General features: G+C 38.3%; 1 protein-coding gene across 2 annotated transcripts in view; it reads right to left on the minus strand.

The window, feature by feature from the left end:
- Positions 1-23449, minus strand: part of PCDH11X (protocadherin 11 X-linked) — a 227337-nt gene that overhangs the window by 113286 nt on the left and 90602 nt on the right. For both annotated transcript variants that reach the window (XM_060183182.1, XM_060183181.1), the window contains exon 4: positions 16713-19196. In XM_060183182.1, the coding sequence (XP_060039165.1) occupies positions 16713-19196 (2484 nt within the window). The remainder of the gene's footprint in view (positions 1-16712; positions 19197-23449) is intronic.

A 23449-nucleotide genomic window follows, 5' to 3' on the forward strand; every position in this document is an offset into this window, starting at 1 on the left:
TTCCCAACTTCCAATATTTACTACAAAGTAACAGTAATTAAAACAGGGTGTTGCTGGAACAAAAATAGACAGTTGGACAAAAGGAACAGAATAAAGATCCACGAATTAATTCCATACATGTATAGGCATCTCATATACAACAAAGAAAAATGACCAATGAGGGAAATAAGGTCTTTTCAATAAATGATTCTGGAACAACTGAACAGCCTCATATGAAAAATGAAACTAGACTACCCCTTAAGATCATGCATAAAAATTAGCTTGATTAATCAAAGATCTGAATATTAGTCATGAAACTATAAAATACACAGAAGAACATACTGGTGAAATATTTCAGGACCTTAACATCAAAATTGCATTTGGAAATTCCATTCTATGGGCATGTGAGACTAAATAAGACTGAACAAACTAGACTATATCAAATTAAAACTTTTATACATCAAAAGAAATCTCCATAAGGATAAATAGGAAATCCAGCAAATGGAAGAAGATATTTACACACCACAAATTTGACAACCAGTTCATATAACACATATATAAAGAACTCATCCGAAGGGGTAGATACATAATGGTTATACAAAGAGACTCTAATGCTTGAGTCTCCTAAGTCCCAGGTTCAATCTCCCCCACCACCATAAGCCAGAGCTGGACAGTGCTTTGGTGTTTCTCTCCCTCTCTCTCTCTCTCTCTTTCCCTCTCCCTCCCTTTCCCTCTCCCTCTCCCTCTCCCTCCCTTTCCGTCTCCCTCTCCCTCTCCCTCTCCCACTCCTTCTCCCCTCCCCCCTCCATATCTTTCAAACATAAAATATTTTTAAAAAACTCACCTATCTCTACAAAAAGAAAAAGAACAACCTAATAAAAATCTAGGCAGAAGATAGGAATAGACAGTTCTCTAAAGAAGAGATTCACATGTACCACAGACATATGTGGAAATGTTCCACTTCACTTTTCCTTAGAGAAATGCAAATTAAATCCACACTGAGGTACCACCTCATACCCATGCAGGAAACAAATATGTGCAGTAAAGGGTGTGGATAAAGAAGAACTGTTGCTGGGAATGCAAACTAGTGTAGCCCTTATCGAGAACAGCATCTCCCATTGTCTTGATTTTGCATATTGTACCAAAGTAAAGGACTCTGGGAAGATAGCTGTTTTCAGGTCCTGGGGCATGATGGTAGAGGAGGACCTGGTCTGGGTTTGAGAGTGTTTTATAGAAACTTGAGAAATTTTACAAATGTATCAAAAACTGCATTTACTTTAAACCACAAAACCACCCAAGTTAAAAAAAAATATTTTTTTCCAAAAGAACACTGAATTAATATTTTCCTGGCATCCACCTAGGACAAGAAAAAAAATGTTATCAAAATTAGGTGGTTGCATTCTAGGAGTTTGCGTTGGCAACTATGCTACATGGTTAAAATTCACATTACTAAATATGAACAAACAGTAACTCATTCATTGAATTTAATAATAATGATTAACAGTCCTATTCCAAACTAAATATTTGAATCTATGTACATGTTTACATTTGATTATGTTATAGTGCTCCAAAATCTCAATCATTTTGTTCTGAAATTAAAAAACTGTTCCAATCCAAAACAGAAATAATTAGGGTGGGGTGGGAGTGGAGACAGATGAGTAAGGCCTCAAATAGATATTTATGACAATGATAGTGAATATAATATATTCAAAAATGATGCTTTCACTTTTACTATTTCTCTCTCTCTTCTTTCTCTTTATCTCTCCTTTCTCTCTCTCTCTCTCTCTCCTCTCTCCCTCCCTTTCTCCCTCTCTTTCTACCATAGCACCAATGCTTCATTCAGTGTGATGGGAGCAGTACTCAAACCTGGGTTGTACACATGTCAAAACAACTCATTATCTAAGTGAGCTTCGAGGCCAGCCCACTTTTCTCTATTTTTCAAGTGTGTAGTCTTCATAACACTTTAATAGAAGTATGTTAAGCAAGACTTTATTTGGTAGCATATCTCTTTTAAATAACATCAAATATGATTCTAAAATGATTGGAATCATAGCTTATCCAGAGTTATACCATCTGGAGATCTGGTGGTGGGAATTGAGTGGAGTTGTACCCCTCTTATCCTATGGTTTTGTTAATGTCTCCTTTTTTAATAAATAAAAAAATTAAAAATGTATACTAAAAAATCTATATACAAGATTTCTCTCCTTTTAAAACATAGATTTCTGGTGGCCAGGTGTGTTGTATTTCATTGAATATACATGCCATCAAGAGCAAAGAACTGGGTTCAAGCCCCCAGTTCCCACATACAGGGGGCAAGTTTCAGGAGCAGTGAGGCAGTGCTGTAGGTGTTATTGTCTCTCTCTTTTTTTACCTTCCCATTCTCTCTGTCCTATCAACTATAAGAAAAATAAAAGTAATAAAATCTGTATTTCTGATAAATCCCTTAACATTTTACAGCATACTAGAAATAACACATTTCTCAACTTTTTTATTCAGACCAATAATGAGATAATGTAAATAACAAACATTAATTATGAAAATATATCTCTACTTAATTTAAATAAATTAGAATATTATAATCTCTTACCAATACTTTTTATTCCACTGTAATGCTTTTTAAGACATATTTTATTTTATTAGCTGATACTTTATTCCTATTTTGTATGATATTTATTTAAAAATAAGTCACAAATATATTTGAATTTTAAATGCATAAGTTCTTTGCACTGTTCATTTATTCCACTACAATTTTGCAACATCAGTGAATGTCTTCTTTATTGATATTAAAAAATAAAGAGTATTTTTAATAGGCAGAGAACATTTCAAATATGGTTAAAAATTTAAAGATTCAAATTAAAACTATGAACAATGACATAAAAAAGAAAATTTATATTTTTAATTTATGGGGGCTAATGGGTACAGTAGAATGTTTAAAACATAGAAAAGCATAATCTCTCATATCTCCTTTACTGGTGTCTAAGAGTCACAGTAAGACCCCCATGTTCCTTCATCCTGACCTTCTTCCTCCTTCCCCAAAGTCCTTTGATTTGGTGCAATATGCCACACTCTGTCCAAGTTTCACCTGATGTCCTCTTTAATGTCCTTTATTCTGAAGTGATATCATAGAATATTGTTCTTTCTCTGTCTTTTTTGTCTCACTGAAAAAATAATGCCTTCAAGTTCTGACTACAATATTGCAAAGAAGATAACCTCATTATTTTTATCAGCTGCATAATACTCCATTAAGTATATGTAACCATTCATCTGTTGTTAGGCTTCTGGGTTGCTTCCAAATTTGGGCTATTATAAACTGTGCTGCTATGAACATTAGTGTAGATAGGTGTTTTTGTTTTCTCTGGGAAAATTCCTAGTAGAGGGATTTTTGGGTAATAAGGTGGCTCTATATCTAGAGTTCTGATGAATCTCCAGACTATTTTCCATAGGGGTTGGACTAATTTACATTCCCAGCAGTGACATAGGAGAGTCCCACCCTGAGCCTCTCCAAGAGTTGGTGTTTATGTCTTTTCTAATGTATGACATTATTTTTCTGAGATGTGAAAAATAGAACAAGTCTCCTGTGAACTGATTTTAATATAGTTATTTTAGCTAATAAAATATATAATAATCAATAGTTAATTATCACAATTATTTCCCTTCTTTTATTTAATTACTTTTAATTGCCATCAGAGTTATGGTTGAGATTGAGCACCTGCATGACAAATCTACTGCTCCTGGCAGCCCTGTTTTCTTTTTTCTCTCCTTCTTCCCCTTTTCCTTCTCCCTTTCCTCCTTTCTCCTTCCTTTTTCCTTCTTTCTCTTCCTCCTCCTCCTTTTTTATTTTTGAAATATTTTAACTTTATTTAATCTGATAGGACAAAGACAAATTGAGAGGGAAGGGGGACTGAGGAAGAAGAAAGAGGAAAAGGAGAAGGAGGAGGAGGTAGATAACACCTGCAGTACTGCATCGTCACTTGTGAAGTTTTCTCCCCTGTAGGTGGGGTCGGGGGTTGAACCTGGGTCCTTGGGCATAGCAACATGACCACTTAATCAGGTGCATAACCAAGCAGATCCTTCTTCTTTTTGATAGAATATAGAGAAATTGAGAGGGGAGAGGGATACAGAGAAGGAGAGAGAAAAAGAGAGAAGGAAAAACATCTGTGGCACTGCATCACTGCTCATAAACACCCCCCCTCCCTGCAAGTTTGGCCTAGGGAGTCAAACTTGGTGATATGTGCACTCAGCCAAGTGTTCCCCCTTTACTATACTTTTTTTTTTTTTTTTTGCTTCCGGGGTTATCGCTGGGACGCTGTGCTGCCACTATGAATCCACTGCTTCTGAGGCCATTTTTAAAAATTTCTTTGATAAGACAGAGGGAAATTAAGGGGAGAGGGGAAGACGGAGAGGGAAAGAGAAGTATAGACACCTGCAGACCTGCTTCACTGCTTGTGAAGTGACACCCCTGCAGGCGGGGAGCCTGGGGCTCGAACTGGTTTTCTTGCACAGGTCCTTGCAGTTTGTACTATGTGTGCTTAACTCGGTGTGCTCCATCTGACCTCCTGACCAAGGCATTTTTCCATAAGTTGCCTATTTTATTAATTTCTGAGGATTGTCAAATATAATATATACAAATAAGAGAAAGCTACTTAGGAAATATTTCATTTTTTAATTCTTTCATGTCTGTTTTCCTTATATTCATATACTCAGATAGTTTAGGCTCAAAATATTGTCATGTCTTCAACAGTAGTTGAAGCTGTAATGTACACTTTTAACTAATGTCCAGAGACAATCTATTAAAAGTAATGATCTTCAAACATCCACAATTCTCACTTTTTGCAGTACTCTCAATTTAATCATTGATAAATTCCCTGGTAAATGTGCTACCAATAAAAAAATAATAAAACATCTCAAAATGTTGTTTGCTTATAGCAAATACAATATTCTCAAAGAGGGAGTTGTGAGGAGGATGAAAAGGGTGGTGAAAATCCAGTGTGCTAAGATAGAAGAAGAGGATAAGTAAGTGGAGGATGTGCTGTGCTGAAACCTATCTGGGGTTATGTGAAACTGTTTATATGGAACAATAACTGTCTTATCAATCAACATTCTCCAGATAACACTATCTATAAAATGTCACCTTTCTTCTTGAGAAATGATTCTTTTTAAGTTGTACTTTATATTTATTTATTGGTTGATTGATTGAATGAGAACAGGGAGAAATTGAAAGGAGAGAGGGAGATAGAGAGGGAGAGAGACCTCCACATCACTGCTTCATGCTTGTGAAGCTTCACCCCTTACTGATGGGTCTAGAGGTTTGAATTAGGATCCTTACACACTGTAACAAATGTGCCACCATCCATACCCAAGAGAGTTATTACTAATGGATACAAAGCAACATTAATAATCAGAAAATATGAGCATATTTTGAATGGTTACACATAAACACACTGCAAGGAGATATTAGATATCTAAGAACCACTAAGACAGGGTATCAAGGAGCTACATAAACTGTAGCAATATCCACTGCTCTTATCAGTTCATTGAAATAATAAAATAAATAAATTATTCAGCGGTTATGGTCCTATTTTACTGTTCACAATAGCATAGTTATGGACCTACCATAACAAAATGCACTCACAAGTATGGCTATCTTACCTTCTCTGTAGTATTTAATACAGAAGGGATAGAATGTTACTATAAAATTTGACCATATACATCTATGATCTTAATTCTTCAAATAATTCCTTCCATTATCAAATATCATATGAATTTTATTTTTAATACTTAGACATTTTTTACCACCAGGATTATTGCTGAGGACCTGTGTCTATAGGATGAATACACCACTTTAAGCAACTTCTCATTTTTCTTATTTAATTTTTTTTGTTATCTTTACTTATTTATTGGATAGAGACAGCCAGAAATCAAGAGAGAAGAGAGTGATAGAGTGAGAGGTAGAGAGACACCTGCAGCACTGCTTCACCACCTGTAAAACTTTCCCCCAGCAGGTGGGAACAGGGGGCTGGAATCCAGGTCCTTGCACACTGTAACATGTGCACTCAACCAGGTGCACCACCACCCAGCCCCTTGTTTCCTTTTCTTATAGAAGCAAAGAATAGTAGAGAGAGGAAGTAAGAGGGAGAGTAAAAATGAGACACCTACAATACTTCTCTACCACACATGTAGCTTCCCAGCTGCAGATGGGGAATGGAAACTAAAACCTAGGTCCTTGTAAACTGTGTGCTCTACAGTGTGTGTCAACTTCCAGTTCCTCTTACAAATTCCTTTAGTATATTTTCCTTTGTTATCAGGATGTCTACTTTGATTTTCACACTGCTGCCATTTATAAAGGCTGAATAAGATTCCAAAAGCTATTCTTTTTTTTTTTTTAGGTAACCTAATAGTTTCTGAGTTTAGAAGTCTTTATTCTGAGTTCTTTTTTTATTATTTAAGAAAGGAGACATTAACAAAACCATTCTTTTTTTTTTGTACTTTTTTTTCTTTTATTTATTTATTCACTTTTGTTGCCCTTGTTGTTTTTTATTGTTGTAGTTATTATTATTGTTGTTGTCATTGTTGGATAGGACAGAGAGAAATGGAGAGAGGAGGGGAAGACAGAGAGGAGGAGAGAAAGATAGACACCTGCAGACCACCACCTGTGAAGCGACTCGCCTGCAGGTGGGGAGCCGGGGTTCGAACCAGGATCCTTATGCCGGTCCTTGTGCTTTGCGCCACCTGCGCTTAACCCGTTGTGCTACAGCCTGACTCCCCATAAAACCATTCTTTACTGATGTTGAAGGAGGCCAGGTTCACCTAGTTGAGTGCACACATTACCATGCACAAGGAATGGGTTTGAGACTGTTCCTCACCTGCCCGGGTAGAGGGTGGGGGCTTTTCATGAGCTTTGAAAAAGATCTGTATGTGTCTATTTTTATAACTGCCCCATCCCTTAACAATTTCTCTCTTCCCTATCAAATAAAATGGACCAAAAACAAAAAGGAGGAAAAATAATATGAAAAAGGAAATCAAGATAGATTTTTAAAAGTACAAAAAACATGATAAAAATCACCAGATTGGGGAGTTAGGGCGGTAGCGCAGCAGGTTAAGCACAGGTATTGCAAAGTGCAAGGACCAGCATAAGGATCTCGGTTCGAGCCCTCAGCTCCCCACCTGCAGGGGAGTCGCTTCACAAGCAGTGAAGCAGGTCTGCAGGTGTCTGTCTTTCTCTCCCCCTCTGTCTTGCCCTTCTCTCCCCATTTCTCTTTGTTCTATCCAACGACAACAACAATAATAACTACAACAATTAAAAAACAAGGGCAACAAAAGGGAATAAATAAATATTTAAAAAAAGTTTAAAAAATCACCAGATGGCATGACATAAAAATAAAAATGTAGATAAATTTTATTACTTGAATTTGTTAAGTATATTATGATATTTAAATAAATAATTTGGATTACGTACTAATGTATAGAAAATTTTTACATTTCTATGAAACACAGATAAAAGTCAGTATATGGGGAGTCGGGCAGTAGCGCAGTGGGTTAAGCGCACGTGGCACAAATCTCAAGGACCGGCATAAGGATCCCAGTTCGAGCCCCCGGCTCCCCACCTGCAGGGGAGTCGCTTCACAGGCGGTGAATCAGGTCTGCAGGTGTCTATCTTTCTCTCCCCTCTCTGTCTTCCCCTCCTCTTTCCATTTCTCTCTGTTCTATCCAACAATGATGACATCAATAACAACAACAACAATAATAAAAACAAGGGCAACAAAAAGTAAATAAATATTTTTTTTAAAGTCAGTATATGAACTGTTGTTTGCATAAATCTGATGGTGTGTGCTCATTGTAGCTTCATTCCTGTATGCCAGTTTCTAAGACAGTTAGGAGAAAAGGAGATACCGTAACACTGGAGCTTCTCACAAAGTGGTGAGTGCTAGATGTGAACCTGGGTCATATGCATAGCTCTCAATTGGTTTTAAATAATGGTGCACAGATTTACTAGATCTTAATATGCCCATATTTTTCTTCAGGACAATTAGAAAAAAACATGTATTTAATATTCTAAAAGTTATTTTATCTCAATAATATCTTCTGAAGTTTTCTTGATTGCTTGTATAAATGTGTAAATTCTTAAACTTAAACTGATATCTAAAATAGAGGTCTCATATGTATTTTTTTCTCTGGCTTGAAAATGAGTGTAAGTAGTAAGCCTTTGTGTTCTAATACTATTCTTGTTACATTGTGTGTATATATCTTGTTTTTATATTTTTGAATTGACTACTTATTATTGGATAGAGACATCATTTGAGAGGGGGAGATAGAGGGGGAAAGAGACAGAAAGACACATGCAGTCTTACTTCACTACTCTTGAATCTTTTCCCCTGCAGGTGGGGACCAGGGGCTTAGACCTGGGTCTTTGTGCTCTGTATTATGTGCGCTTAAACAGGTGCACCACCTCCTGGCCCCTGAATATAGATAGATCTTAAGAATCAGAATAATGGTGAATCAGTAGTGAAAATGATACTTCTTCTTGGAAGAATTTGAGGGTACGGTTGGTCTGGAAGTTAACTTAACTAGTTATCTTGGGCAGGCACATTTTCTCAAGTGATCCTGGTGGCTATTTATGCCATTAATATTAATACATGGTTATCAAATTGTTTAAATTTCTGGAGTGAGGGTTCTGGGAAGATGGCGGACTGAGAAGCTTCCAGCAGCGTGTGCTCTGGTCTCATCTTCTGGAAACGGTAGGATTTTCTGCCTTTAGCAGGCCAGTCAATAAGAATTAGAGTAAAGGTGGCACGGACTAGCGGGCGGGCTGCTCCAGACTTCCCAGGCTGCGCCAGGCAAGGCGGGTGCACCGGGCACTGTCCTCCGCCTGGGAAAGCAGCTCCTCCGCCGGTTGCAGAGCGCTGCTGGGCGGCCGGCAGACGACCCGGAGGGAGCACTTTAGCTCGGGGGCTTTCTCTTGGGAGTCTCCAGGGACCACCGTGACCCTGAGGGCAGATCCAAAGACTTCTTAAGTATAGCTCTCATTGGATCAAAGGACTTGGAGCTAGTTTTCATTTTCGAGAAATCCTTTAAAAAAGTCTGGAGGGGGTTTCCCGGAAGATGGCAGACTGAGAAGCTGCTAGCCGCTGAGCTCCGGACACATCTCCTGGAAACAATAGGATTTTCTACCTTTAGCAGGCCAGCCAATAAGGTGTCATAGCGGTGACAAGGAGATGACTATAACTTAATTTGGGTTAAGAATTAGAGTAGGGAAAAAAATTCTATTTTCTTCCTTTTAATTTTCAAGCATACCTCCTCCAACCCACCCCCCACCCCCGCCATAAGCAGTCCCTGGGGATCAGCTCCTAGCAGGATACCCCACACCACCAAACAGGGTGGTTTTTGAATTCACTGATACACATTTGGGAAGTTCCTTGCACTGCTCTTTAATTACAACTCTTTTTCTTATCTTCTCCCTTTTCTCTCTCTTGTCTCTCTCTCTCTCTCTTTTTTTTTTTTTTAATCGTGTCATACACTACTTCCTTCTTCTTTGCTTTTCTGAATTTGTGAATTACTTTGGGGAAGAAATCTGACGCAGAGTGGACTCTCTATGTGTGTATCTCTGCTCTAGTTCCCTTTCCCCTCTTGTTACCCCTAGAATATACGGTGGATAGTAGATTTGCATAACTGTCTATTCTTGCTATCCTCTCTTTCTTTTCTCTTTCTTCACTGGGATTTGGTTACTATTTTTTCACGGACTGGAGAAATTGTTTGGTTAACTGGTAAAGATTAAACTACTTCAATACTTACTTCAGTTGCTACTGTAATTCCCAAGGTTGGTGAGTGCAATTGTCATAAAGGTATTTAGTACAGTGTTACTTGTATTCAAGAAACAACAACTGAGGAACAACAGAGCATAAAAAAGAAACACATAAATTAAAAAATGGGTAAATCAAAAACAAATAAAACTGCTACTCCAATGAATGAAGACAAGAGCCCAGAAGAAACTACAAATCAGCCAGAAGTAACCATAGATAAGAAAGTATGCAAGCAATAATAAACTTATTAATCACAGAAATGAAAACAACATTGGAGGAAAGGAATGGCAGTATTAGGGAAACAACAGTTGAGACCCCCCAAGGAAAATACTGATTATCTTGAGGCAATTAGAGAACTAAAAGCTGAAATAGCTGTAATGAAGAAAGAAGCTGAGGCAAGGGAAAGCAGACTAACAGAAGCAGAAAACAGAATTAGTCAGATAGAGGATGAGTTAGAGAAAACAAAGAAAGACGTGAAAGAGCTTAAAAAGAGATTGAGAGACACTGAAAACAACAACAGAGACATATGGGATGATGTCAAAAGAAGTAACATTCGTATCATTGGCCTGTCAAAGGAAGAAAGAGAGGAAGGGGAAGCAAACATTCTAGAGGAAATAATACAAGAAAACTTCCCAGACCTGAATAACAGAAAGGATATCAAGGTTCAAGAGGCCCAAAGAGTACCAAACAGAATCAACCCAGACCTGAAGACACCAAGACACATCATAGTCACAATGAGAAGAAGTAAGGATAAAGAAAGGATCCTAAAGGCTGCAAGAGAGAAACAAAAAGTCACATACAAGGGAAAACCCATAAGATTATCTGCAGACTTCTCCACTCAAACTCTAAAAGCCAGAAGGGAGTAGCAAGATATCTATGGAGCCCAGAATGAAAAAGGGTTTCAACCAAGGATAATATATCCTGCTAGATTTTCATTCAAAATAGATGGAGGGATCAAAACCTTCTTAGATAAACAACAGTTAAAGGAGGCAACCATCACCAAGCCGGCCCTGAAAGAGGTTCTAAAAGACCTCTTATAAACAAGAACATCATGATAATACTTGCAATATATCAGAGCAAACAAATTTTTTTTAGAACAATGGCACTACAATACATTAAATCCATAATATCAATAAATGTCAATGGCTTAAACTCACCCATCAAAAGGCACAGAGTGGGGGGATGGATCAGAAAACATAACCCAACCATATGCTACTTGCAGGATTCCCATCTGTCACAACAAGATAAACACAGACTTAAAGTGAAAGGAAGGAAAACTGTCATACAAACTAACTACAAAAAGGGCCGGAACAGCCATTCTCATCTCAGACACAATAGATTTTAAATTAAATAAAGTAATAAAACATAAGCAAGGACATTACATAATGATTAGAGGATCAATCAGCCAAGAAGACTTAACAATTATTAACATCTATGCACCCAACGAGGGACCATCTAAATACATTAAGCATCTACTGAAAGAATTTCAAAAATACATCAATAGTAATACAATAATAGTGGGAGACTTCAGTACCCCACTCTCACACTTAGACAGATCAACAAAGCTGAGAACCAATACAGATACAAGAGAATTGAATGAAGAGATCGACAGACTAGACCTCTTGGACATTTTCAGACTCCTCCACCCCAAAAAACTGGAATATACCTTCTTTTCAAATCCACATAACACATACTCAAGGATAGATCACATGTTAGGCCACAAAGACAGCATCAATAAATTCAAGAGCATTGAAATCATCCCAAGTATCTTCTCAGACCACAGTGGAGTAAAACTAACATTTAACAACAAACGGAAAATTATTAAAAGACAGAATTTGGAAATTAAACAACATTCCCCTTAAGAACCACTGGGTCAGAGACTCACTCAAACAGGAAATTCAAATGTTCCTGGAAACTAATGAAAATGAAGACACAACCTATCAAAATATTTGGGACACAACTAAAGCAGTACTGAGAGGGAAACTTATAGCCATACAATCACATATTAAACACCAAGAAGAAGCTAAAATGAATGACCTTTCTGCACACCTCAAGGACTTAGAGGAAGAGGAACAAAGGAACCCTAAAGCAACCAGAAGGACAGAAATCACTAAAGTTAGAGCAGAAATAAACAACATTGAAAATAAAAGAACCATAAAAAGATCAATGAAGCCAAATTTTGGTTCTTTAAAAGATTAAACAAGATTGACAAACCCCTGGCCAGACTCACCAAACAAAAAAGAGATAAGACTCAAATTAATGGAATTGTAAACGATGCAGGAGATATCACAACTGACACCACAGAAGTCCAGAGATTCCTGTGAAACTTCTATAAAGAACTATATGCCACCAAGCTAGAGAATCTGGAAGATATGGAACAATTCCTAGAAACCTATGCACTTCCAAAACTGAACCAAGAAGAACTACAAAATCTAAATGCACCAATCACAGACAAAGAAATTGAAACCGTTATTAAGAATCTCCCCAACAACAAAAGTCGGGGACCAGATGGCTTCACAAACGAATTCTACAAAACCTTCAGGAAACAGTTAATACCCATACTTCTTAAGCTATTCCATAAGATGGAAGAAACAGGAATACTCCCTTCCACCTTTTATGAAGCCAACATCACTCTGATACCAAAAGCTGATAGGGACAGAACAAAAAAGGAAAACTACAGACCAATATCTCTGATGAAGATAGAAGCCAAAATATTAACAAGATCTTGGCCAACTGGATACAGCAACACATCAAAAAGATTGTTTATCATGACCAAGTGGGATTCATCACAGGAATGCAAGGCTGCTTCAACATCCATAAGTCAGTCAATGTCATTCACCACATTAATAAAAGCAAAGCCAAAAACCACATGATTATCTCAATAGATGCAGAGAAAGCCTTTGACAAAATCCAACACCCATTCATGCTCAAAACTCTACAAAAAATGGGAATATATGGGAAATTCCTCAAGATAGTGGAGTCTATATATAGCAAACATATAGCCAACATCATACTCAATGGACAGAAGCTGAAAGCATTCCCCCTCAGATCGGGGACTAGACAGGGCTGTCCACTGTCACCGTTACTCTTCGACATAGTATTGGAAGTTCTTGCCATAGCAATCAGGCAAGAGAAAGAAATCAAAGGAATACAGATTGGAAGGGAAGAAGTCAAGCTCTCACTATTTGCAGATGATATGATAGTATACATAGAAAGACCTAAAGAATCCAGTAGAAAATTACTGGAAGTTATTAGGTATATAGCAAGGTATCAGGCTACAAAATCAATGTACAAAAATCAGTGGCATTTCTTTATGCAAACACTAAATCTGAAGAAGAAGACATCCAGAAATCACTCCCATTTACTGTTTCAGCAAAATCAATCAAATACCTAGGAATAAAGTTGACCAAAAAAGTGAAAGACTTGTATGCTGAAAACTATGAGTTGCTACTCAAGGAAATAGAAACTGATACCAAGAAATGGAAAGATATCCCATGCTCATGGATTGGAAGAATAAATATCATCAAAATGAATATTCTCCCCAGAGCCATATACTAATTTAATGCAATACCCATCAAAGTTCCACCAAGCTTCTTTAAGAGAATAGAACAAACACTACAATCATTTATCTGGAACCTGAAAACACCTAGAATTGCTAAAACCATCTTGAGGAAAAGAAACAGAAATGGAGGCATCACACTCCCAGACCTTAAACTATATTATAAAGCCATCATCATCAAAACAGCATGGTACTGGAACAAAAATAGGCACACAGACCAGTGGAACAGAATTGAAACCCCAGAAGTAAATCCCCACACCTATGGGCATCTATTCTTTGATAAGGGGGCACAAAGGATTAAATGGAAAAAGGAGGCTCTCTTCAATAAATGGTGCTGGGAAAACTGGGTTGAAACATGCAGACAAATGAATTTGAACCACTTTATCTCACCAGAAACAAAAATCAACTCCAAATGGATCAAAGACCTAGATGTCAGACCAGAAACAATCAAATACTTAGAGGAAAACATTGGTAAAACACTTTCCCACATACACCTCAAGGACATCTTTGATGAATCAAACCCAATTGCAAGGAAGACTAAAGCAGAAACAAACCAATGGGACTACATCAAATTGAAAAGCTTCTGCACATCCAAAGAAACTATTAAACAAACAGAGAGACCCCTCACAGAATGGGAGAAGATCTTCACATGCCAGACATCAGACAAGAAACTAATCACCAAAATATATAAAGAGCTCAGCAAACTCAGCACCAAAAAAGCAAATGACTCCATCCAAAAATGGGCAGAATATATGATCAAAACATTCACCACAGAGGAGATCCAAAAGGCTAAAAAACATATGAAAAACTGCTCTAGGTCACTGATTGTCAGAGAAATGCAAATTGAGACAACACTAAGATACCACCTCACTCCTGTAGGAATGCCATACATCAAAAAGGACAGCAGCAACAAATGCTGGAGAGGTTGTGGGGACAGAGGAACCCTTTTACATTGCTGGTGGGAATGTAAATTGGTACAGCCTCTGTGGAGAGCAGTCTGGAAAACTCTCAGAAGGCTAGACATGGACCTTCCATATGATCCAGTAATTCCTCTCCTGGGGTTATACCCCAAGGACTCCATAACACCCAACCAAAAAGAGGTGTGTACTCCTATGTTCATAGCAGCACAATTCATAATAGCTAAAACCTGGAAGCAACCCAGGTGCCCAACAACAGATGAGTGGCTGAGAAAGCTGTGGTATATATACACAATGGAATACTACACAGCTATCAAAAACAATGAACCCACCTTCTCTGACCCATCTTGGACAGAGCTAGAAGGAATTATGTTAAGTGAACTAAGTCAGAAAGATAAAGATGAGTATGGGATGATCCCACTCATCAACAGAAGTTGATTAAGAAGATCTGAAAGGGAAACTAAAAGCAGGACCTGATCAAATTGTAAGTAGGGCACCAAAGTAAAAACCCAGTGGTGAGGGGTAGACATGCAGCTTCCTGGACCAGTGGGGGGTGGGAGTGGGCGTAAGGGATGGGTCACAGCCCTTTGGTGGTGGGAATGGTGTTTATGTACACTCCTAGCAAAATGTAGACATATAAATCAGTAGTTAATTAATATGAGAGGGGGAAAATCAATTGTATGTCTCAAAGTTTCTCAAAACACAAACTGAATTTTTTTAATATATAGGCTATGTATTTGATATGCGGACTTTCTCAAAAGCCTAGACCTAGTAGATTAGAAACATCCAATAGCACAGCTATATACAAGATACTGGATACTGTACAGCAAACCATAACAAAAGGACTTTTCAAAGTTAACCCAATTAATAAATAATGTGATGATAACATTAACTATCGATTGTCTTTTTGAACCTTAAGACAGAAGGAACCTCACATCTCCACTATAGAGCCCCTACTTCCCCCAGTCCTGGAACCCTTGGATAGGGCCCACTTTCCCGTATGCATCTCCCAATCCAAACCAAATAATATTGCATCTGCCGATCACAACCTAACCAAAGCAATGATTGCCACCTCAACATGCTTCACCTCAGACTGTGTCCAGCGACTTCACGTGTGGAATGACAACCATTCAGCTTCATTACTTGGGTGAGACCTTTCCTTTTATAGTACACTCTAATTTCATCTCAGGTAGTTCACTTTCTAACAAAGTCCCATAACCTAGATATACACCAATTTCTGTGAGAGTGAGCTTATGTGCACACATATCCATAAACTACTGCAAAATATATACCTGAAAGCAGAAATACACTAGAGTTTGCAGTGAGTACCTCCCTAACACTTCCTCTCCACTATTCCAAGCTTGGGATCCATGATTGCTCAACAAATTGTTTGGCTTCATATGTTAACTCTCTTTTCAATCACCAGGCTCCAGATGCCACCAGGATGCTGGCCAGGCTTCCCTGGATTGAAGACCCCATAAATGTGTCCTGGAGCTCAGCTTCCCAGAGACACACCTTACTAGGGAAAGAGAGAGGCAGACTGGGAGTATGGACTGACCAGTCAACGCCCATGTTCAGCGGGGAAGCAATTACAGAAGCCAGACCTTCTACCTTCTGCAACCCACAATGACCCTGGGTCCATGCTCCCAGAGGAATAGAGAATGATAAAACTATCATGGGAGGGCGTGGGCTATGGAGATTGGGTGGTGGGAATTGTGTGGAGTTGTACCCCTCCTACCTTATGTTTTTGTTCATTAATCCTTTCTTAAGTAAAAAATTAAAAAAAAATTTCTGGAGTGATATGGAGACACCTGAATGTTCAGATTCTCATGCATATGATTATGGTGTTGACAGTACTATGACTCTTTATACTGGAGTTTTCTAGAATATTCACTGTAATGTGAGCGCTTAACCAAGTGTGCCACAGTCTGGCCCCAATAAGACATGAAAATTGCCCCCACTATAATCATTATTATGAAATCAATTTGCCTATGATAAATAGTCATATCCTTACTTTTTTTATCAAACTGAAAATAAATCCATATATCTATCTTTTGTTGAAGTCAATAGATTCTATAATGTTCTTCAACTGAAAAAAATAGAAATAAATTTAGAGGGGGTTGAGAAGAGGTGCATTGGGTCAAATACACACATTACTATGTGCAAGGACCAGGGATCGATCCCTTTGCTCCCCGAATTCATGGGGGAAGTTTCACAAGAGGTAAAGCAATTGCTGCAGGTGTCTCTCTGTCTCTCTCGTTGTTTATCTCCTCCTCCACTCACATTTTCTCTGTGTCCTATCAAATAAAAGGGAAAAAAGGTGAGTGAGTGACTGCTGGGAGCCATGGATTCATTGTGCAGGCACCACACCCAAAAAAAAAAAAATCCTGGTAGCAATAAATAAATAAATAAATAAATAAATAAATACATTTAAAAGGCTTAGAAACTTGGATTACCTACCAGTCTAGTGTGCACAGATACTGGGGTCTTGAATGTCGTCACTGGATAGCTACATTCAAAAACACTGTAGGGATCAGAAATGCTGGAAGAACACTTAGAGATGGAATCACAAGCCACAAAGGTGTTATCAAGAGGCAGTTCCTGAATAATATGGTGCTTTGAATTCAGGGGAGTTTCAGGCTGGATCTGGAAGGCAGGCTGTGGTGAGGCAGATTTGTAGTGCTGGGCCAAATCTGGGCTTTCAGTTTTGAAAGTAGTAGGTGTAGTGCCCCAGTTGTATTTGCCCATGGTTTGCTCTTCTAGCTCAACAGTAAGGTCTAGTGTAATGTTCTTTCCATCATTGTCAGTACCGTCTGCCTTATTGTTTTTAATAGTGACAAAGTTAAGCAGTAAGTTCTTAGAGGCATGTTTCTTCTTGTTTTTCATCATTATCACCTGTCTGTTTTCTGGGTTTGGAGTAACCCATTCAGAGTTATGCTTCTTTTTCTGAGCAGCCTTAAGGTGTGATGATTGGAGGCATCTTACCACAGCCGTGATGAAAATAGAAAGGATAACAATTAAAGTGCCAGAAATAATGGCACCCATGATCTTGCTATAGTCACTGGTTGATGAGGATACATCAACTGTCTCAATATTTTGAGTTACTGGTGTTTCAACATTTTTGTGCACCAGTTCATGAATCAATGTGGTATTAGTCACTGACTCATTTATGAATAGATTGACAATTACAACATTGAAGAGAGAATCAGGCTCTCCTAAGTCCTTAGCCTTGACTATCAGTCTATGTAAGCCAAGGTCTGCAACAACACATTTCTCCTTCAGTGTAATATTACCCGTTCTTTTGTCAATTATAAACAGTCCTTTTGTGTTTCCACCAACAATGCTATAACGAAGCTCTGCATTCATACCAGTGTCATTGTCAGTAGCAATTGCCGTAAAGACCACTGTTCCTGGAATAATGGATGGTAGAACCAATTCATAGGAGTAGTTGGAAGAAGGGACAACAAAAACTGGTCTGTTGTCATTAACATCAACCACATTTATAGTCACTTTGGCAGTTGAAGAGTGTGATACTCTGCCACCATCCTCTGCCTTTACATAGAAAGTATATGATTCTTGTTTTTCTCTATCAAATGAAATATTTGGCCGAATGACACCAGTATGTGGGTCAATGGTGAATTCATTATTCACATCTAAAATGGAGAGGGTGACTGCAGAATTTTCTCCATAGTCAATATCAGTCACAGTGATTAATCCTACTGTGCCATGTCTTGGAAGGTTTTCTGGGACGTAGAAATTATATTCACTGTGAGTGAAAACTGGACTGTTGTCATTCTGATCAAGAACAGTCACTAAGACTGTGGCATTGGTTACTAAAGGCATCGTTCCATTATCTTTTGCCAGAACTGTGAAGGAATACTTTTCCTGTTTTTCTCTATCCAGTTTCTTCACTACAGTCAGAATGCCTGTACGATGATCCAGGTTAAATTCGGATGGGGCATCAGTATCTAGCAGGTAATTGATCTCAGCATTATGTCCACTGTCTGCATCTGTTGCTCTTATTTTTGTCAACTGAATACCAGGAGAGTTATTCTCAGGAACAGAAAGACTTATAAAAGGCTGCGTGAAAAATGGAGCATTGTCATTTTCATCTTTCACTTTGATCAAGAACATGGTTGATTGATTCAAAGGAGGTTTGCCAGCATCTGCTGCCAACAATTTAATGGCATATTCTCTTGTGGTCTCATAGTCAAGATGTGCAGCAGTCTCTAGGAGGAACTGATTACTAAATACTGGCCTTAATTTGAAAGGGGCTTCTTGATCAGTGAAGCATGTCACCCTACCATTGTTGTCTGCATCCTTATCTGTTACAGTTATTAAAGCAATTTTTGTGTTTATTGGAGCATTTTCTGAAAGAAGCACAGTGCCATTTACTGGATTAATTATGTGTCTTATATCAATTGATGGGACATTATCATTGATATCTGTAACATTTACTAGAACTATTGCTCTTGCTGGCATCAGTCCACCATCACTTGCCAAAACCAGCAACTTGTGGTTTGGTGACTCCTCCCTGTCTAGTGGTTCCTTGATTGTGATAAGTCCAGTGGTGGCATTGAGGTGAAATAATCTCCTCGCAATGTTGGAAACTAAATTACTAAAATAGAAATGGATCTTAGCATTTTCACCTATGTCAGCATCTGTGGCATGGAGCTGAGTTACTGAAGTACCCACAGGAGAATTTTCTGGTATACTTACTTCAATCTCATCTTCCTTGAAGACAGGGTGGTTGTCATTAGTATCAGCAACACTTACTTGCAAAATAGCAGTACTGGATCTTTGAGGAAAACCACCATCTTCAACCTTTATTTTCATTACATATGTATCCTTTTCTTCCCTGTCCAATTCTTTTTGAACAATCAATTGTGGCATCTTGTCTCCTTCTGGTGTTTCAATCACATCCAGCCCAAAAGTACTTTGACCCTTGAAATCAGAATAAAAAAAACTTGTTTTACTAAGTAGTAAAAGCAATATATGTATTTTTTTCAGAGATAGAATATATGTACATATAAAGAATACATAAAACATATGTATTTTATTGCCTTATAGTGTTGCTGTAGATTGAACCTGGCATCCCAAAGCCTCAGATATGGATACCTCAGATATGGATAATCATGATGCTATGTCCCCAGTCTGTGAAAGCAGTATATAATTAGAGAAATGACAAATATTTGAAGTCATATGATATAATAGGATCAGCTCAAAAATAGGTGTTATGGGGAAACATCCAGGGAAGATATTTTGGCATTCCAGGTTTGTGCTTGCTACAGGATTATACAACCCATTGCCTAATTACTTTGCATGGTTAACAAGGATCTGCAACTTCTCAAGCATGAATACATGTCAACAAAAGCCAAAACCATGGTACCAAGGCAACAGATCATAGTCAACTTGATACCTGATGTAAATGAGGTAGTAGGTGACATGTTAACTATTTTTAGCTATATATGCGTACAGATTCAACTAAGAGTTATAGTTTGAAGGAAATTGACAACCTTGCTATTCCTTATAAGTGGTACAGCCACTTTGAAGATGCCCTTTCTCCATTTTGTTCCCATTTTAATAAATCCTTCTCCTTCTCCTACTCCTCCTCCCCCTCCTCCTCCTCCTCCTCCTCCTCCTCCTACTCCTCCACCTCCTTCTTTTCTGATATAGCTGTTTTGGAATTCCTTTGATGTAAAAGTCAGGGAACCCATGGTCAGTGCTTCAATACTTAGAGGCTTCTTACAGGAAAGTAAGTGATTTAAGCCCCTACTGGACCTCTGAAAGATCAAACTTGATCTTTGAGTAATCATTTATCTTATCTGTGTCACATACTTTGAGTTGCTTGCAAAAAGTGCCAGAAAATTTGAGTTCTAAGTCTAAACACTATCTATAAATAAAAATATAACTACAGCCAGTTACTTAATATCTCTAGGTATTTGCAAAAAGATAGATGAGCAACAAGAATTTCTGGAGGGGGGAGGAGGAAGATGGCGGACTGAGAAGCTATCAACAGCGAGTGCTCTGATCACATCATCGGCAACGGTAGGATTTTCTGCCTTTAGCAGGCCAGTCAATAAGGGGTGACACCAAAGAGGTGATTATAATTTAATTTGGGTTAAGAATTAGAGTAAAGGTGACACGGACTAGAAGGGCTCCAGACTTCCCAGGCGGCACCGGGCAAGGCGAGTGCGCCGGGCATTGTCCTCTGCCCGGGAAGGCGGCTCCTCCGCCGGTTGTAGAGGACCCAGAGAGAGCACTTTAGCTCGGGGGCTTTCTCTTGGGAGTCTCCAGGGTCCACCGCGACCCTGAGGGCGGATCCAAAGACTTCTTGAGTATAGCTCTCATTGGATCAAAGGACTTGGAGCTAGTTTTCATTTTCGAGAAATCCTTTAAAAAAGTCTGGAGGGGGGGGGTTTCCTGGAAGATGGCGGACAGAGAAGCTGCTAGCCTCTGAGCTCTGAACGCACTCCCCTGGAGACAATAGGATTTTCTACCTTTAGCAGGCCAGCCAATAAGGTGTACTTAGACACCAAGGAGGTGACTATAACTTAATTTGGGATAAGAATTAGAGTAGGGAAAAAAATTCTATTTTCTTCCTTTTAATTTTCAAGCATATATCCTTCCCACCGCCCCCCCCATAAGCAGTCCCTGGGACCAGCTCCTAGCAGGATACCCCATACCACCAAACATGGTGTTTTTTTTTTTTTTTAATTCACTGCTACACATTGGGGAAGTTCCTTGCACTGTTCTTTAATTACAACTCTTCTTCTTATCTTCTCCCTTTTCTCTCTATCTCTCTCTCTCTTTTTTTTTAATCTTGTCATACACTTCTTTCTTCTTTGCCTTTCTGAATTTTTGAATTACTTGGGGGAAGAAATCTGACTCAGAGTGGACTCTCTATGTGTGTATCTCTGCTCTAGTTCCCTTTCCCCTCTTGTTACACCTAGAATATACAGTGGATAGTAGATTTGCATAACTGTCTATTCTTGCTATCCTCTCTTTTCTCTTTCTTCACTGGGATTTGGTTACTATTTTTTCACGGACTGGAGAAATTGTTTGGCTAACTGGTAACGATTAAACTACTTCAATACTTACTTCAGTTGCTACTGTAATTCCGGAGGTTGGTGAGTGCAATTGTCATAAAGGTATTTAGTACAGTGTTACTTGTACACAGACACAACAACTGAGGAACAACAGAGCATAAAAAAAGAGAGAAACACATAAATAAAAAAATGGGTAGATTAAAAACAAACAAAGCTGCTACCCCACTGAATGAAGACAAGAGCCCAGAAGAAACTACAAATCAGTCAGAAGTAACCATAGATAAGAAAGTATGCAAGCAATAATAAACTTATTAATCACAGAAATGAAAACAACATTGGAGGAAAGGAATGGCAGTATTAGGGAAACAACAGTTGAGACCCCCAAGGAAAATACTGATTATCTTGAGGCAATTAGAGAACTGAAAGCTGAAATAGCTGTAATGAAGAAAGAAGCTGAGGCAAGGGAAAGCAGACTAACAGAAGCAGAAAACAGAATTAGTCAGACAGAGGATGAGTTAGAGAAAACGAAGAAAGAGGTGAAAGAGCTTAAAAAGAGATTGAGAGACACTGAAAACAACAACAGAGACATATGGGATGATCTCAAAAGAAGTAAAATTCATATAATTGGCCTGCCAGAGGAAGAAAGAGAGGAAGGGGAAACAAACATTCTAGAGGAAATAATACAAGAAAACTTCCCAGACCTGAATAACAGAAAGGATATCAAGGTTCAAGAGGCCCAAAGAGTACCAAACAGAATCAACCCAGACCTGAAGACACCAAGACACATCATAGTCACAATGAGAAGAAGTAAGGATAAAGAAAGGATCCTAAAGGCTGCAAGAGAGAAACAAAAAGTCACATACAGGGGAAAACCCATAATATTATCTGCAGATTTCTCCACTCAAACTCTAAAAGCCAGAAGGGAGTGGCAAGATATCTATCGAGCCATGAATGAAAAAGGGTTTCAACCAAGGATAATATATCCTGCTAGACTGTCATTCAAGCTAGGTGGAGGGATCAAAACCTTCTTAGACAAACAACAGTTAAAGGAGGCAACCATCACCAAGCCGGCCCTGAAAGAGGTACTAAAAGACCTCTTATAAACAAGAACATCACTATAATACTTGCAATATATCAGAGTAAACAAATTGTTTTTTTAGAACAATGGCACTACAATACATTAAATCCATAATATCAATAAATGTCAATGGCTTACACTCACCCATCAAAAGGCACAGGGTGGGGGGATGGATCAGAAAACATAACCCAACCATATGCTGCTTGCAAGAATCCAATCTGTCACAACAAGATAAACACAGACTTAAAGTGAAAGGATGGAAAACTATCATACAGGCTAACGGTCCACAAAAAAGGGCAGGAACAGCCATTCTCATCTCAGACACGATAGATTTTAAATTAGATAAAGTAATAAAAGATAGGCAAGGACATTACATAATGATTAGAGGATCAATCAGCCAAGAAGACTTAACTATTATTAACATCTATGCACCCAATGAGGGACCATCTAAATACATTAAGGATCTACAGAAAGAATTTCAAAAATACATCAATAGTAATACAATAATAGTGGGAGACTTCAATACCCCACTCTCACACTTAGACAGATCAACAAAGCAGAGAACCAATAAAGATACAAGAGAATTGAATGAAGAGATTGACAGACTAGACCTCTTGGACAGTTTCAGACTCCTCCACCCCAAAAAACTGGAATACACCTTCTTTTCAAATCCACATTACACATACTCAAGGATAGACCACATGTTAGGCCACAAAGACAGCATCAATAAATTCAAGAGCATTGAAATCATCCCAAGTATCTTCTCAGACCACAGTGGAGTAAAACTAACATTTAACAACAAACGGAAAATTATTAAAAGACATAGAATTTGGAAACTAAACAACATGCTCCTTAAGAACCACTGGGTCAGAGACTCACTCAAACAGGAAATTCAAATGTTCCTGGAAACTAATGAAAATGAAGACACAACCTATCAAAATATTTGGGACACAGATAAAGCAGTACTGAGAGGGAAACTTATAGCCATACAATCACATATTCACCACCAAGAAGAAGGCCAAATGAACGACCTTACTGCACACCTCAAGGACTTAGAGGAAGAAGAACAA

Source organism: Erinaceus europaeus, chromosome X (assembly GCF_950295315.1).
Source record: "Erinaceus europaeus chromosome X, mEriEur2.1, whole genome shotgun sequence".
In the NCBI taxonomy this organism is placed as follows: Eukaryota; Metazoa; Chordata; class Mammalia; order Eulipotyphla; family Erinaceidae; genus Erinaceus; species Erinaceus europaeus.